This window comes from Metarhizium acridum, assembly GCF_019434415.1.
Source record: "Metarhizium acridum strain ARSEF 324 chromosome Unknown scaffold_1, whole genome shotgun sequence".
NCBI lineage: Eukaryota > Fungi > Ascomycota > Sordariomycetes > Hypocreales > Clavicipitaceae > Metarhizium > Metarhizium acridum.
The window spans coordinates 202,015-218,672 of record NW_027094015.1 but is presented as its reverse complement, the minus strand read 5'-3'; the positions used below and the strand labels follow the sequence as shown (position 1 = coordinate 218,672).

Below are 16,658 nucleotides of genomic sequence, written 5' to 3'. Positions count from 1 at the left end.
GGTCCATACGGGATGCCTGCGGCCAGAAGGAGTAGTTAATGCACTGGGTGCTTCAATGGACCATCAGCCGCGCTTTGATACGGGTTATTCAAGCGCCGCATAGCCGAGAGAATCGAGCGCTGTGCTCAAGCAACTAAGCCGAGGGCATTTGCACCGGAAAAGGGGTCAAAGATGTTTGACCAAGTCTGACATACCTTACCGGTGGCACTCGTCTCACTCGCTTTGCCGTACGCCGAGAGAAATTGCAGTTTGGAAGTCATATCACACCTCTACCTGACCCATCATGGCTGTCTCGCAGGCGTAACTTTGCTCTGCTACCCAAAAATGCGTGTGGCAATCGCTGGCTACGGCGACCTGACTCGCTACATGTGTGAAGAGTTTGTCAAAGCCGGCCATGTACTCGTTATCCTGACGCGAAGCTACAAGCCCCAGCTCGAGAGCCAAGGTGTCGCTCAGGCCATCACGGACTATTTCCCATCGTCTCTGAAAGCTCCGCTGGCCGACTGCGAGGTATTGATATCGACAATCTCAGACACTTCCCCGGCCTATACCAATGTCCACAGAAACCTCATCCTGGCCTGCCAAGAGAGCCCCCGGTGCAAGCGCTTCATTCCCGCCGAGTTTGCAGCAAATATTGAGGCGTATCCAGATGAACCTGGCTTCTACTACGCACCACACGAGCCGATACGCGAGATGCTCCGGACGCAGACGGATCTCGAGTGGACGTTGGTTTGTATCGGCTGGCTAAGTGACTACTTTGTGCCGTCCAAGAACAGATACAGTAAAGATATTGGCGCGTTCCATCCCATGAACTGGGCTGAGAACAAGATCGTAATCCCGGGCACAGGGAATGAGCCTGTGGATTTCACATGGGCGCGCGACGTTGCGCGAGGGCTGGCATCCCTAATCGAGGCACCACGCGGTTCATGGGAGCCTTATACCTTCATGTCAGGAGAGCGCAGCTGCTGGAATGACGCTGCCAAGCTCTTTGTGCAAAAGTACAGACCTGGGATCCCGACACAACACGTTTCGTTGCATACTGTTGCAGGGATGATCAAGACGGCGAAAGATGAGGACGCGGAGGTCCTGGCGGACTATTACCTGCTGTCTATCAGCAGGGCATGCGCGATGCCCCCGGATAAGGTTGGAGCTCATAGAAAGAAGTACTTCCCTGGTGTTCACTTCCGAAGTTTGCGAGACGGACTTTGTCAGCTTGACGAGCATCCGGGCTCGATACTTTGATGTACATGGAGACATGCTATCAGGGTTAATAAATCACCAGAAGCTATTACGGCAGAGTTGCTATTTCCCGTTCAGTTCACAGCCCTTGTTCTCCTAATGTAACATGCGGTGACGGAAATCATTTTAATTTCGGTAATTTGCCCAAATAATATATAATTCCGCCCAATCGTAAGATGAGCTAAGTGATTGCTTGAATATCACAAGGTGCAGCATGAATGAGAAATAATACTTTTAGGTATGACTGGTAAATTGTAAAGAAAAGGACAACCGTACGGCAACCTAGTACCCGCCTAGAACGTATTATAGCATAGACTCAAGAGGTCAGCCCGGACCGGGCTTAGGAACAGAATGAGAGGACCAACCGGCACGCAGCGAGTCTGTTACGCGAGCTTTACATGAGCGACCTATAGAGTCTACCGTGCTCCATCGTGTAAATGTACATTCCAACATTTCATGTACGCGTTTTCGCCCTCGCAGCCTCAATGCAATACACATACCTGCGGACGTATTCCTCATCCAACGGCGGGGCCTGATAGGCATCCAGCCCTAATACATGCTTGCCGACTGGACTCCCACTCATCAAGCTACCTGCAGTTTCATCGGTGTAGCCGTCAATAACGGTGGTAATACGGGCCAGCGGACTCTTTGGGTGGGCGGCCGCATACTCGAGTGCGCGGCGGTGCCACTCACCGAAAGGGAGCATCTCTTTGCTACCACCAACGGCGCACATCAATGCAAAGAAGTGCTTAAACGTGGGTGCCTGTGGGTTTGCAAAGTCATAGTCCTCGCCAACGCGCCCCTGGTCCTCGGTCATGATGGCGGCAATAGTCCCGCACAGATAATCAACCGGCAGCACGGAGGACAGGTCGGCATTTATCACGGGAAAAGCACCCAGCTCCAGACTTCCAGTAACGAGGTTGTTCAAAAAGTCACCACGATCAAGTCTGAAATGGCCACTGGCAGCCGACGCAGCGACAAAGGGCAAGCGATAGGACGATGCTTTGGCGCCGCGGAAACGGGCCGCCACAATCATTCTTTCAGCGAGGTACTTGGAGGTGCCGTAGCCGTGCTCTCTGTCGTGCTCGGCAAGGCCGTAGCCAGCATGGATCGGCAGCGTGGAAATGGTGGAGATGAAATGGACTGCCTTGCCGCGGCCGCAAGATGCGAGACGGAGGACCTCGTGGGTGCCGAGGACGTTGGGGCCGATGTAGTCTTCCAACGGGCGCATCCAGTCGACAAGAGCTCCAGAGTGAAGAATGGCGTCAGCACGGTTCGCCAAGTCGTCGAAGACAACCTCGTCAAGGCCGAGTAGGGGCTGGGAGAGATCACCGGCCACCGCTACAAGCAGTGGCTCGTACTCGGGCCGCCAGAGGCTGTATTGTTTCAGCGTCTTGATCATGCGTTCCTGCGCCTCTTGGAAGCCGCTGGCACGCACGAGACAGTACGCCGAAATGCCTCTTTTGAGAAACTCGTGGGCCATGAATGCGCCAACAAAGCCGGTTGCGCCAGTCACGAAAACAGCCTCGGGGACACCAGAAGAAGCAGCGTTGTCGAACTGGAATGTGGAATCAAGAACGCCCCTCCGGATGTCGGCCATGTCGACATAAGAAGCAGCCGACGTCGGCGTGCTTGATGTCGCACCATCGGTCTCTGATGGACTGGATGCGCTGCTCTCGACCTCGCCAAGCAGCCGGCACAACAGGAACTCGCTCAGCGACTTCAGATTGGGGTAAAGCAGGGCAATATTGGGTGGTAATGCCATTCCTGTTAACGTCGCTAGATGGTTGCGAGTCAGGATTGCTGTCAGGGAGTCAATTCCTAATTCCTGCAGAGGTCGACTGGCATCGACATCCTCAGTCTTGGTGTACCCTAATGCCTTGGCTATCGTTGCTTGGACCATGTGCAAGACGATGCTGTCATGCTGTTCAGGAGCAGCGTCCGCCAACATTTCGCGCAAGTTGACGGCCTCATTGACCGGCTTCCGGACCTTTGTTTCGCCCAGCATCGAGTGCAACAATGGAGAAACACCGCCTTGTTCTTCATAATAGGCCTTGAGGCGCTGTAAATCAAGGACCGCAGCTACAGTCAGGGCGCGGCCTTGACGAACAGCTTGCTCGAAAATCTCCAATCCAGCTTCCGGTGGGAGGAAGCCTAGTCCAAGCTGCGAGAGATGGGCACGGGTGGTTGGGACGAGAGTGGTCGCCATGCCGTCTCCAGCCCACGTACCGTAGGCCACCGAGCTGGCTGGCAGGCCCTGGGCACGTCGCAGGTATGCGAGCGAGTCAATAAAGGAGTTGGCGGCGGCGTAGTTTGCTAGACCCGGCAGGCCTATGACACCGGATATAGAGGAAAACATCATGAACAGATCTAAATCCATGTCCTTGGTGAGTTGGTGCAGATTCCATAGGCCGTCCACTTTTGGCGCGAAAACCGTCGCACACTTGTGAGGCGTCAAGGACGATAGAGTACCCGAATCGACAACCCCAGCAGCATGAATCACGCCGCGCAAGGGTCGATCCGGCGTAAATAACTGCATGACTGATCCGAGACTATCAAGATCTGCCAAGTCGCAGCCAACTATGGTGGCTTTGGCACCCAGTTCGGCAAGCTCGGCCACGAGTCCGTCAGCACCGGGAGAATTTGTGCCCTGCCGCGACACCAGAACAAGGTCACAAACACCGTGGGCGGTGGCCAGTCTACGGGCTACGAGGCTTCCAAGATCACCCAGGCCGCCCGTAACCAACACAGCGCCGCCGGCTCGAACGAATGGTTGTCCGACTGGCGGCGGTGCGGCCCGGCTAGCGCGCTCCATATGTGGCATGAGCAGCTGTTCTCTGCGGACAGCAAGTTCTGTCAGATCAGCCAGCATAAGCGCTAGGCTGAGGGTGGCGCACTTCGTCTCTTCATCGTCGTCGATCAAGCGCAGACGCAGCTCCGGATGCTCGCTCCGAGCGGCGCGCATGAGGCCCCACAACGGTCCGGCTCCGATGCTAACGGGCCGGTCATCGGCTCCGGCACCCACGGCATGACGGGTGACCCATACCATTGGCACGGCAAAGCCAGTTCGGATTGCCTCGTGCAGCTGAGCCAGTGCTAATGCGGTGAAGTTGTGTGCCATCTGGACAGTGTCGGCGTCAGAGTCCCACAGAGAGAGCAAGCCGTCAAGCTGGTCGGCCTCCTGAAGCCTGCTAACTGGCACCAACTGAATACCTGCGGCTGATAAGGCCCTTTGTGCCTCTTTCGTCCACAGAGTCTCTCCGGACGGGCAGAAAAGACCCCACGTACCGCGGGGCTGGATATTTTTCGTTTCAACTCGACGCCAGTTGATTTCAAACATCATGTCTTCCACTCTCGGCACGGCATCATCAACCCCAGTGCTGGGTGAGATGACACCAAACCAACCGGCTTTGTTTGTGGGCCGGAAATTCTCCCGCTGGAAGGCATAGGTGGGGAGTATCACTCTTTTGCAATCAAAAGGCTCAAAGTATGCAGCCCAATTCACCGGCACATGGCGGACGTGTAGCTCGCCAAGGCTATTTTGGATAACCGACGGTCCATCCATGTTTGGCTTCAAAGAGGGCAGCCAGAGAGCAGCGCTCACTTGAGAAGGATCGGCGAGACACGCCGCACCCAGGCCGCAAAGCATTGAACTGGGTCCAAGTTCGAGAAAGACATTTGCGCCTTGGCTGGCCAGCTTTTGGAAGGCGTCGCTAAACCGAACAGGATTGCGAGCCTGCTGAACCCAATACTCGGGTCGTTCAAGCTCACCCGCCTCGGCTAATCTCCCAGTCATGCTGCTGATTATCCGGGTTTTCGGTGAGCTGAACCGGATATTTTGGGCCACAGTCTTAAAGTCATCCAGCATACCGTTCATGTGGAATGAGTGGAAGGCATGGCTGGTATCAAGCAACTTGGTCTTGCGGCCTAAGCCTGCCATGTGAACTAAAATGGCCTCAACAGCCTCGACGTCTCCTGATATAACAGTCTGAGAGGGCGTGTTGTAGCCAGCGATTTCAACCCTGTCATGCTGTTTCAGTTCTTGAATTGCGGCTGTGACCTCGGCGCTGCTAGCTTCCAACGATGCCATCTTCCCATGACGAGGAATAGCCTGCATCAAGCGACCGCGCGTCATGACAAGTCGGCAAGCATCGGACAAGTCCAAAACTCCTGCTACATGAGCTGCGGCAAGCTCCCCCACGCTGTGGCCAAGTAGGAAATCAGGCTTCACGCCCCAACTCTGCCACAGTTTCCAGAGGGATACTTCCAGAGCAAACAGGGCAGGCTGGGCAAAGTCGGTACGGCTTAGCAAGGCAGCACTCTGGCTTCCTGACTCGGCCCACATGATATCAAGAAGGGGCAGCTCCAGGTCTGTGAATCTCGCAGCAATTTCGTCTAGTGCATCGCGGAAAACGGGATAGACGGCATACAGATCCTTGCCCATTCCTGGCAGTTGACTTCCTTGCCCTGTGAAGAGCATTGCCAATGTTGGACTTCCGACCTCGTTCATGTTCAAGGAGTTGATAGAGCCTGAGCTGACAGATGCAAGCCTTTCCAGCGTCTCTGCCTGGTCTGCAGCCGTCACTACCAGTCGCCGGTGGAGGTGTGAACGAGATGTTGCAAGTGAGTAGGCCACATCACTCAGACGGCTGTCCTTCCCATCTCCACTCTTGATATGCAATCGAAGCTTCTCCGCCTGTGCCCTGAGAGCAGAATCATTTTGTCCTGACAGCACAAACGGGAGAGTAGCCGGCAGCGACGGCAATGTGGCATCGCCAGTCTCCTCAATGGCAGGAGTAGGTGACTCTTCAAGAATAACGTGGGCGTTTGTACCACCAATACCGAACGCGCTCACACCAGCCCGGCGTGCCCGGTTGCTATTCGGCAGCCACGGTCGATTTTCCAGCACCAACTCCATGTTGGCGCGCTTCCAGTCAACTGCTGTCATGGGCTCGCTGACGTGTAATGTTCTGGGGAGGGTATTATGTTTCATAGACAAGACCACCTTTAACAAGCCGACTACGCCAGCCGCAGCTTGGGTGTGCCCAAGGTTGGATTTGGCCGAGCCTATTCTTAGAGGATCCAAGCCGGAACGCTCCGTACCAAAGACTTCAGCCAGGGCGGTAGCTTCAATGGGGTCACCCAGCTTGGTAGCAGTGCCGTGAGCTTCGATGTAATCGATGTCCCCCGGCTCCATTGCAGCCCGGGCCAAAGCGTTGCGAATAAGAGCTACCTGGCCAGGGCCACTGGGTGCCGTCAGACCCGCGCTGGAGCCTCCGTGCATCACGGCAGTACCACGAAGCACGGCGTGGATATCGTCGCCATCCCGCCGGGCATCGGACAGGCGCTTCAGAACTATGATAGCCGCACCCTCGCTGAATCCTGTGCCGTCCGTGTCATCCGAAAAGGCCCGGCAGCGGCCGTCTGCGGAAAGCCCGCGGAGCTTGCTAAATTCAATGTGAATGCCTGGGGTGGTTAGAAGGCTCACACCGCCAGCCAAAGCCATGCTGCACTCGCCTTGCCGCAAAGCGTTGCAAGCCAGGTGCGTGGCTACTAGTGACGATGAACACGCGGTATCGACAACTAGAGATGGTCCCTGAAGGCCAAGGGTGTAGGACAGACGGCCACACATGGTGGCGCTGGCGCTTCCCGTAATAGAGTATCCCTTGAGGTCTGGTGGTGTGCTATTTGTTGTCCCGTTGTTGCTAACTCCGAGGAAAACTCCTGTTGGGCTACCACTCAGCTGATCTCTCGTATAGCCAGCTCGTTCGAAACCTTCCCAGCACAGCTCCAACATCAGGTTGTGCGTCGGGTCCATTGCCTGTGCCTCGCGTGGTGATATGCCGAAGAAGGAGGCATCGTATGAGTAAATTGAGTCGAGGAAGCCACCCCGGCGGCAATATGAAGTGCCGTCAATATTGGGATCTGCGCTATATAGTTTATCTGCATCCCAACGGTCTTTGGGCACATCGATAATCGTCTCGCCACCGCTTTGTAATAGCTGCCAGAGAGCCTCTGGCGTAGCCACACCACCAGGTAATCGGCAAGCCATGGAAACTATAGCAATATCCTCATGACTACCAGCAAAGGTCCGGCTCACTGTTTGGAGGTCCTGCTTGTTGTCTTTACTCGTACCAGTAAGGTATGCGGCCAAGGCCTTAATTGTGTAGTGCTCAAATAATTTCGGTGTTGGTACCGGTCGGTGCAGCTGGTTCTCCAATGCTGCTTGCATGCGGATTATGCGTACGGAATCCCCACCGATATTGAAGAAGTTATCTTCTATCCCAACGCGATCGTGGCCAAGAATGTCCGACCAAATAGCCTGTATTTGCTGCTCCAACTCAGAGGTTGGCTGTGTCATGGTTTGATTTTGCATCGCCTCTATTGGATCGGGAAGCGCCTTTCTGTTGACTTTTTCGCTGGGAGATAACGGCAACGCATCCATTTGTACAAAAAACGTTGGCAGCATGTAGGCTGGGAGGCGTTCAGCAACCCACGGGCGTAGAATGCTGCCGAGGGAAGTTGCGTCGTGACAGGGCGCATGAAGCACACAATACGCCACCAGACGATCATCTCGACTAATAACCACCGCCTCGGACACATTGACATGCTGGACCAGGACCGCTTCGATATCGCCTACGTCGATGCGGTGGCCGCGGATCTTGACCACCCCATCTATGCGGCCTATGACTTGCAGCTTTCCCGGCCCTATAAACCGAGCCAGGTCGCCGGTGCGGAAGAATACACCGCCATGAAAAGGATTTGTTAGAAAGCGAGAGCATGTGAGCCCAGTTTTATTCCGGTATCCATTGGATACACTGCCGCCGCCGATGTACACTTCGCCCTCGCATCCTATAGGCACGGGTAGCATGTTGTCGTCGAGGACATATATCCTACCGTTGGCGACGGGATTTCCGACGACAATATCGCCTTCCCCGACTCTCCCAACGCTTCCGTAGGTCGTCTCAGAGGGTCCGTACACATTCCATACGGAATCAGCAACGGCGAGCAGGCGATCTGCAAGTTGGCGAGACAGTGGTTCCCCGCCACAAATGACTTTGGAGAGCCGCGGATTTCCTTTCCAGCCAGACTCTAGAAGCATCGTCCACGTCGCGGGTGTCGCTTGCAAAATCGTCACTTTGTGGCGCACCATTAAGCTAATGAGCTCTCGCGGATCCTTGACCGCACTTGTATTCGCAATGATCATTGCAGAACCAGACACAAGTGGCAATAACAGCTCTAGAGCTGACATGTCGAAGGATATAGTTGTGATGGCAAGAAGTCGATCATGCTCGTTGCAACCTGGCTCATGCTTCCGCAGCGAGCTCAGGAAGTTGGCGGCGGCTCCATGGCTAATCTCGACGCCTTTGGGGCGCCCAGTCGAGCCAGATGTATAAATTACATATGCCAGATCCCGAGATTGGATTTCAGTCCCGAGGTTGGTAGCATCGGTAATTGAGCCATCTCTCGCGTCAGCAACGCTCAAGCATAGATCTGTCCAACACGCAAGGCCCTTGGTTGGCCTGTCGCTGAGCAAAATAAGTTTAAGCCCGGCATCTTCAACCATTTGGTTGATGCGTTCGGCGGGGAATGACGGATCGATCGGAACATAAGCGGCGCCCAGCTTGAGCACAGCCAGCATGACAACAATAAGGTCGATGGAGCGTGACACGGCTAGGCCAACTACGTCGCCCTGTTGTAAGCCTCGCCTTGCGAGGCCTCGAGAAAGAGTGTTTGCAGAGGTATTGAGTTCTGTGAAGGTCACCTCGTTCTCGTTGTGGATAACGGCTATGTTGTCTGGAAAGCGATCCACCACTTTCTCAAACAGTTGATCCAACCGACTACCCAGCAACGAGATGTCATCCGTGGCGTTGAACTCGTTGACCAGAACCTGGTAGTCGTGATCTGAGATGCCACTCATCTTGACCTGTAAAACGAGCTCAGTGATAAGGGAAAAGACGAGCACTCGTACGATAGGGGTTGACGGCAAGGTTTCGGCTTTCTACCACGCATTGTACGACGACAGTCGGTGCAACGAGTATAAACAGAAACGGAACAATTTTTCCTACACTACATATCCAACTACCACCATGGCACACATGCAGTAGTTGAAAAGGGGCTACTCCATCGACGGCTTTGCTACATGCGGAAGGAGATGCCGTTCCTTGCAAACCCGGCTTAGCTGACTATCTATATGCAGAATGGAAGTATCATTAATAATTTGGAACTCTATACTTGACAAGGCATCACGGCATCTAGCATGATGCATTTGTTAATATAGGGATACAGGAACCAGCTAGGATTCATAACGGGGAAACCAAGTATACTTGATGTACCGTCAAATAGTCCACTAGGCATCTGAGTTGCAGAAAGTGGAAAATGGGACACGGACTTGAGCGCGATGGCACCGTGCTCGGCTGGATCACTTTACGGCCACGCATGAAGCCACCGATACGGCAAACGCGGCATCAACAAGCCGGATAGCTTTGCGTGATTTTAGCATCTCCATTTGTCTCGGAGATACGGATATCTTTACCATTTTAGGTCTGTTCACTCCTCCCCAGACTGGTAATCCTGGAATGCGTCACAAGCATACTACCATACAAGTTGATGCTAAGCTTGATCGACATATATGCTATGTATGCCAAGAAATCTTATTATATCGTTCAGGAACAGCAAAAGTCGAGGTATCCTGGTATATAGAGCGCTCCTAAAAGCTAATCATACACGATGCAACACTAAAATATCGTGCATAGTCCCCTGCCGTCCCGTGCCGCAATGGCGGCGTTGATGCATGCAGTTATGTGTCATACATGACACGTCACAAGGCGCACGGCTGCAAATGTCATTCATCACCTGTTCCAGACCCCTTATATGCCCGCAACCTATATCAGCCATACGGGGCATGTCCCACACGTTGGACGTGACTCTCCTTCCCCCAGCCGTGCCGGCTCCCCGCGGCATGCATCCCACCATACTGGGAAGGGGACCCGAGAAAGAGTCTGGTCCCTTTGTTTAATCTCAGCGCCTAAAGTTTATTTGTTGACAGTGGTATTGGAGGTATCGGGGTGCAACCGGTGAGTGCCTACGGAACTAGTATGTTATCTTGTCACACCCTAGGGTGTTCGAGAAAGCCTTTCCCGCACAGCACACAGGGGGTGGTGTTCATAACTTTGCCGGGGACCATTGCAAAGATAAATGCCAAACCAGGTCTACCGAATCTACTACTGAAGCCCTGCCCCTGGCATCACGGCAAAGATCGGAGGCACCCACTCGGGCTCAGCAGGTCTCGATGTTACATCTGCCGACGAAGTCGGTCGAACTCGACCCGTTCTGATGTGCATGCATTAGCGTTGGTCATAATATTTAGCATGCATTCTTTTTATATTATTGATAATGATATCTTAGCATTCCCTGATCGAATGGGGAGCCGCGCTGACCCAAACGGTGCAGCCCATCACATGTGTAGATGTACTGCTCATCCGATGGTTTTCCACTTTCAGAACTGCCACGTCTTGATCATTGAGGCCCATTCAATCAAGAGCCGGGATAAGTTGTCGCTTTTAAAACACACCTGGCGTCTAAGCTCTATTGTTGAACGTTTTGTCTCACAAGCTCGTTTGACACCATATAGACGTCAATTATTTTCAGTGTCACGGCACTACTTCCCCCCCATTTTGTTGCGTCAGCCTATTTCGAAACATCACGCTTCTTTTTCATCTCCCTAGCCATGATCAACTCGGACGCAAAGTTGGCGCAGAGGGAAGTGGACAAAGCCGACGAGAAATACTCTGCTCCACGCCTGTTGCCTCCCATTCCGGAGTCGTATCAGCCCGCCAAGGCCATCACCAAGCTTCCGGCAACGTCGTCGCTGGAAGACATTCTCGCCATTCTTGAGCGAGATGGTGGTGTTATCTTGACTGATTTTGTTTCCCTAGAAGAGTTGGACAAGATTGATGAAGAGCTGGAGCCCTACACAAAGTCTTCTATTGCCGACGATGATTCCTACAACAACTTTATAGGAAAAAAGACTCTTGTTATTCCGGGTCTCGTAGGGAAGTCGGACACCATCGCCAATATTCTCGATACGAATGAAACTATAGACAAGCTGCTCAAGGTAATTCTAGAAGAGAGGTACCCTGCCGTTTTCGAGCAGCACACCGAGGAGCTGGTCGTTGACCCGTTGCTGAGTATTTGCATGGGTTTTCACGTCGGCCATGGCTCTCCACGCCAAGCCCTACACAGAGACGACATGATTTTCTCAAGCAAACATCGCCCCGATATGAAGATTAATGAAGTAGATGGCTTTAGCTGCTTCCTTGCTGGAACCAGGATCACGCGCGCAAACGGCGGCACCATGGTCATTCTTGGTTCCCACAAGTGGGAGCATGATAGGCGTGGCAGGCCCGATGAAGTTTCCTTCCTTGGTAAGGCCGTGTGTTGTGCGACTGGCTTGTTCTCTCAGGGCTAACTGTGCGTTTGTTTAGAGATGGAACGTGGCTCTGCTTTCATTTTTCTCAGCACCCTGGCCCACGGCGCGGGATATAATACCATCCCTGGCGAGATTCGCAAGATTACAAATCTCGTCTTTTGCCGAGGAACTCTGCGTACAGAGGAGAACCAGTTCTTGTGTGTTCCCCGGAGCAAGGTGTTAAAGATGAGTCCCAAGATGCAGACGTTGCTTGGGTTCAAGAAACCAGAAGGTAGTTGGTTGGGAATGGTGGAGAATGAAGACCCTGCGAAAGACCTTGAGGCTATTTATGAGAGGATTCTCAAGTAAATGAAGACAGAATAGAACATATTTGGCCCCGTAGTGCTAGTAAATTACTTGTTCTTGTGCTGACGGCGTATTTTGCGTCTATTGATATGGCGTTGCTGGTATTTGTGTTTCAAATGTGTTGAACTTGCTAGTTCATGCGCACATGGCCAAATAACTGCATTGTCAAATTGTATCAACATATGTCTGGGAGGGTTAGACAGTACCGCCATCGGGTAATGCGCCCTCGCCGCCCTTCGCTCGCCCCACGCCGGTGCCTCATTATCCAAGGACAGAAATCAATGATGTCAACATGTCAAGCCTTCCAGCACCACCAAGACTTGTGCTCTTGACGCCAGTCTCTTCCTTAACTCATATCAGATGGCATTCCCGATTTACATAACAAACTTTGTGCCTTTATCACGGCATAATAATGCCATAGTAACAGAAATACATAATGGAGTATGACTGGACGAGAATCAAAGCTGGGCCAGCTCTCAGATATGGATGGTTGCCAGATGTAAATTGGCGCAGTATCTGCGAGAGCTGAGGCCAGCCTTGGTTGTGACCATTTCGCTAGGTGTCACGCCATCTATTCCGTCAACTCCATTGGCGCTTCAAAGGGGCAGCTCGCATTCGGGCTCCCACATCTGCCACAGCCAGTTCACCCCAGGCAGCTAAGGGCTAGCTGACTGCGTGCCTTCTATGACCACGACCTTAGCCGTGGTTATGCCTCCCATCAGTCGCTCTTTCTCGTCGCCGTCACCTAAGGAGCCCGAACAAGTTCGAAAACGACGGATTAAACGGTGGGACTTGGCAAAATTTGGAGGCACAGGCGATTCATGGAGGAAGTCGCGGTTACCGAATCCCTATTCTCCACAGATGGGAATGAAAACGGAAGCCAAGTTGAAATGGAGAGCAGAGCTTTTCTATCTTGAGAGATTTTGTAACTTAGTTTCCATCCATTCACTTCTATCTGAAACAATCAACCCTACGACTGGTTTGCCACACAGGTTGGCACTATTTTGACTTCATTCTCCTTCTTCTTAGCCTGGGGCCTCTATTATTATCTTTTCTTTCTCGATAGACACATGGAGAAAAGACAGCTCGTAACGATCACCTCTTTAAAAAGCCTAAATAGACACGTGCCCGTCTCATCGCTCCCAAGTTTTCCCCATCCTTTTACGACGACCTATCCGAGATACCCATACCGCTCGACATCCTGTTGGATTTAGATCAGAAGAGTGGGCGAAATTATCCCAACTATGGAACTGCAGAGCGCGTTTTCCACTGTCATGCTTGCAAGGTTCGCTTGTACTTGCATCGGGAGTCGGTAATCGCGCCAAGTATCCTGACGGATTCCTAGGTGAAGGTGAATAAACATATGTGCCTTGTATTATAAGAGAACGGCATGAGCAGGGGCAGAGGTTACTATAGTAACAGGAATGAAATCTTATTCAATTTGATCTAGCCGCCTTGCTCCCAGGGTTACAACAGTCATACACTCAGCCCGACTAGTCAAGCCACGCTGCCTGCCCATTCTCATCATAATAGTATTCACGCTGACTGTCTGCATCCAAGTACACAACCGCGCCGTTTCTGTGTAGCGATATCATATGCCAGTGTCTGGACTCAAGGTGCAAGGGTCATGTGCCACGGTCTTTCGGAGAACTTACTGGAACTTCACAAAGAGGGTCTTTTCTAATTGTCTCGCAAGTTGAGGATGTTCCCCCTCTAGATAGTCGACATTTTCGTTGAGATCCCGTTCTGCCCAAGGGATTCTCACTTTTCCCCTAATCTTGATATTCTTCAGCTTTGACAAAGTTGACTTCATGTCGCAAATCTCTGGAGGGGCCGGGGGAATGAAACAAGAGGAGAAGATAGTGAAGGACCATTATTCCGTTAAGGAGACCATATGTTGCGTGCTGAGACCAATAATTAAGCCCCCTAACAGGCTTCGGGCGCGTATTTGCACTCAATCATTCGTCACTCACTTCCGAAGTGTAACACAGAAGTCACGTAACATTGCGGCACGGGCCGACCCTTGAACCCGACGATAGTTATTGCACACAAGGCTAGAGACAGAAGACCCTGATTTATCCCAATCAGCTGTGAGCCATGGCCCGGAAGCCTGAGGCCTCAACTAGGCATCGTTCAAGCCGGTCCGTGTCGCCTTGAGGCGTGACTTCCGAGCAACACACAAGGGTCTTGGAAGAAACCAAGGACCTTCGACATCAAAGCAAGTGATTAGATTGAATGTGAACACAGTTCCAAGTCCTCATATACTGAACCCTCTACGCACGAAGTCTTTTCAAGCCCAAACACTCGATGCGCTATGCCAGCATATCAGCTCTCGATTTGTGATCCAGGTGCTGTCAATGTTGTGCCGATAACCCGGGAGAGGAGACAAATAGGCTGCCAAAATCATTGCCTGTAATGATTCCCATAGTTGCCCAAGCGACTCTCGTTGGGCCTAGGGTTCATCTTCGCAATACAGTTCTTTGCCACTCTGCTAGTCTGTGAGATGACGCTCAGACATAAGCTCTGAGATACAGAAAAAGAGAAAAAAAACAGTTTCCATAGCTCTCACACCTGGCAAACACTATCCGATAATATGATGACACTGTTGCAGCTATGAATGGGCAAGAAGGTTTTTTTGAATACTTCTTCGGTGGGCGGAAAATAGTGCTGGTTGCGGCCAGAAATGAATAGACGCCCCATGGGTGAAACAGCCTGAATTCTAGTCGTGGCGTGAGCAGAACGGTTTTCCGACGGGCCTGTCACGATTCCTTCGTTAAGATTCCATACGCTGTGACGGATCACTCTCGCCACCAGGCACGACTTTCGTTCAAAGAGTTAAAGACAGGATGTTGCAGCAGTTCCCTAGCAGTCTTGCGTTTTTCCGGTAACCATTGGAGCATCCCAGACGCAAAGTCAAGGAATACATCTTTCTCGTCCCCAGCTAGTTCTGTTATCGTATCTGCTAGCATCTTCCTTTCCACAAGATCTGTACGGAGAATATTATCTACGGACAATGGCAGTTAGTCTCTGTGTCATAACTCATGAATGATGTCCAACCTACTCTCATCATTGAAGAATGGGCCACCCCAGAACTCGTTCATGGTCTTGCACTCCTTTCCACGCGAGTTAATGACAGGTTTCTCGAGCTGGCAATTACGAAAGAAGCGCTCCCTCTTGATCAATTCCTCGTCTGGTTCTCCTAAGAGGGATACCATTTGGGCCAGGTGGACATGAGCGTCGTACTCGCCATCTTCACCCGCAGGCCGGTCGAACAGACTAACATCTTGCATGAGGTTCCACATCTGCAAATGTCAGTACCTGCTTGAGGGCTCGGTGCATGTCATCTTACAAGGAGGCCAAGGTTCCAGATATCGACACTATAGGACCACGGACAGCCTAGGATGACCTCGGGGGCGCGGAAACGATGGGATTGGATGGCGGAAAGGTGGCCGTTACCATCAGCTAGTCCGGGAAAGGCGAGATTGAAGTCGGCGAGCTTTGGCAGCAGTCTAGAGCCTTGCAAGGGCCCAAAGTTACCTTGCGAAAGGTAAATTTCACGGCCATCCTGGATTCGAACGTGCTTCGGCTGCGGGTTCTTCATTTGACGTTTGACAAATTTCTTTAAGACAGCTTCGCTTTCAATCGTCACAAGAATGTTGTCGTCCTTGATGTCTGGCAGGCCGTGGTTAGCTTCACGGTATCTGGAGGGACTGAGCTTCGAGCTTCAGTTACCTGTATGAATGAGGCGACATTTAGTATGCAGGTAGTCAACAGCTTCAAGGAGACAGTACATGAAAAACTTGAAGAGAGGCGGTGCAAGTCTCTGACCCCGTAGTCTGTGTTGGAGCTGGAATAGAGTTTCTCTCATAGGAGTGTACACGAGACAAGAGTGTGTTCCACTTTCGCCCGTTAATTGGAACTCGTCGATGTGTGTTCGAATAAATTTTAGTCCTTCGTGTGACGGGTCAGCTTTGGCTATGAGCTTTGAGATCCCGGCCTCCCAGGCTGCATCTATGTCCAGAGCCGCGATCTTGACAGCGACATAGCGGGGAGCCGATGTATCTGCCGAGTCCTTGCTGAGATGAGAGATTAGGAGAAACAACCAAGTGCGCGTAATATCAAGACTCACAACGCAATATTATCTGCTAACCAAACGGTAGAGCCGCCCCCATAACCAAGTTTTGCGATTGTCCTGAATCTGCCATCCAGCACCTCACCAGGTCGGGTAGGATGGAAGGACCTCAATCGGTCGCCTGGCAACAGCTCCTCGTCAATGAGTTCATTAATCATGTGACTTGACCATCTCGAATGGCGAGTTATGAATTGGCAAGGCCACAGAGAAAACAATATCCGTGGCCTTTGCTGCCACAGTGCTCGTGGGTTCGTTTTGGAAATGGCCACCATCTTTAAGCTCAACTTGCATCGTGCTGATTGATGTGCTGGTAAAGTAATTTCGGTACATAGGAATGTAAATGTAAGTGCTCACGTGCTAGCGTGGGGCCGAGCAACCGGGGAAGACCAGCGCCTCCCGCGTTGCGTTTGTACGTACTAAATGCGAATGAAAATTTCTTGCTTGCAGATTGTGATTATTTTCTAGTTTTCTCTTTGTACTTGCGTTATTATCTTTAAGCTAACGTAGCTG

General features: G+C 52.1%; 4 protein-coding genes across 4 annotated transcripts; 2 read left to right on the top strand and 2 right to left on the bottom strand.

Annotated features, from left to right (window-relative positions):
* Positions 1 to 324: 324 nt before the first annotated feature.
* Positions 325 to 1,242, top strand: J3458_000023 (uncharacterized protein; the record flags this gene model as incomplete). The annotated part of the gene is made up of 1 exon (XM_007817699.2): positions 325 to 1,242. One exon carries the CDS (start codon positions 325 to 327, stop codon positions 1,240 to 1,242), a length of 918 nt encoding a protein of 305 aa, XP_007815890.2.
* Positions 1,243 to 1,625: 383 nt separating this feature from the next.
* On the bottom strand, positions 1,626 to 9,160 carry J3458_000022 (putative PKS/NRPS-like protein biosynthetic cluster; the record flags this gene model as incomplete). The annotated part of the gene is made up of 1 exon (XM_007817698.2): positions 1,626 to 9,160. One exon carries the CDS (start codon positions 9,158 to 9,160, stop codon positions 1,694 to 1,696), a length of 7,467 nt encoding a protein of 2,488 aa, XP_007815889.2. The 3' UTR covers positions 1,626 to 1,693.
* A 1,593-nt stretch (positions 9,161 to 10,753) lies between these two features.
* Positions 10,754 to 12,047, top strand: SWNH2_1 (Dioxygenase swnH2). The gene is made up of 2 exons (XM_007817697.2): positions 10,754 to 11,666; positions 11,727 to 12,047. Exons 1-2 carry the CDS (start codon positions 10,970 to 10,972, stop codon positions 12,017 to 12,019), a joined length of 990 nt encoding a protein of 329 aa, XP_007815888.1. The 5' UTR covers positions 10,754 to 10,969; the 3' UTR covers positions 12,020 to 12,047.
* Positions 12,048 to 13,312: 1,265 nt separating this feature from the next.
* On the bottom strand, positions 13,313 to 16,434 carry J3458_000020 (uncharacterized protein). The gene is made up of 5 exons (XM_007817696.2): positions 16,146 to 16,434; positions 15,749 to 16,092; positions 15,366 to 15,688; positions 15,078 to 15,318; positions 13,313 to 15,020 (listed from the first exon to the last, which is right to left on the bottom strand). Exons 1-5 carry the CDS (start codon positions 16,418 to 16,420, stop codon positions 14,815 to 14,817), a joined length of 1,389 nt encoding a protein of 462 aa, XP_007815887.2. The 5' UTR covers positions 16,421 to 16,434; the 3' UTR covers positions 13,313 to 14,814.
* Between the last annotated feature and the right edge of the window lie 224 nt (positions 16,435 to 16,658).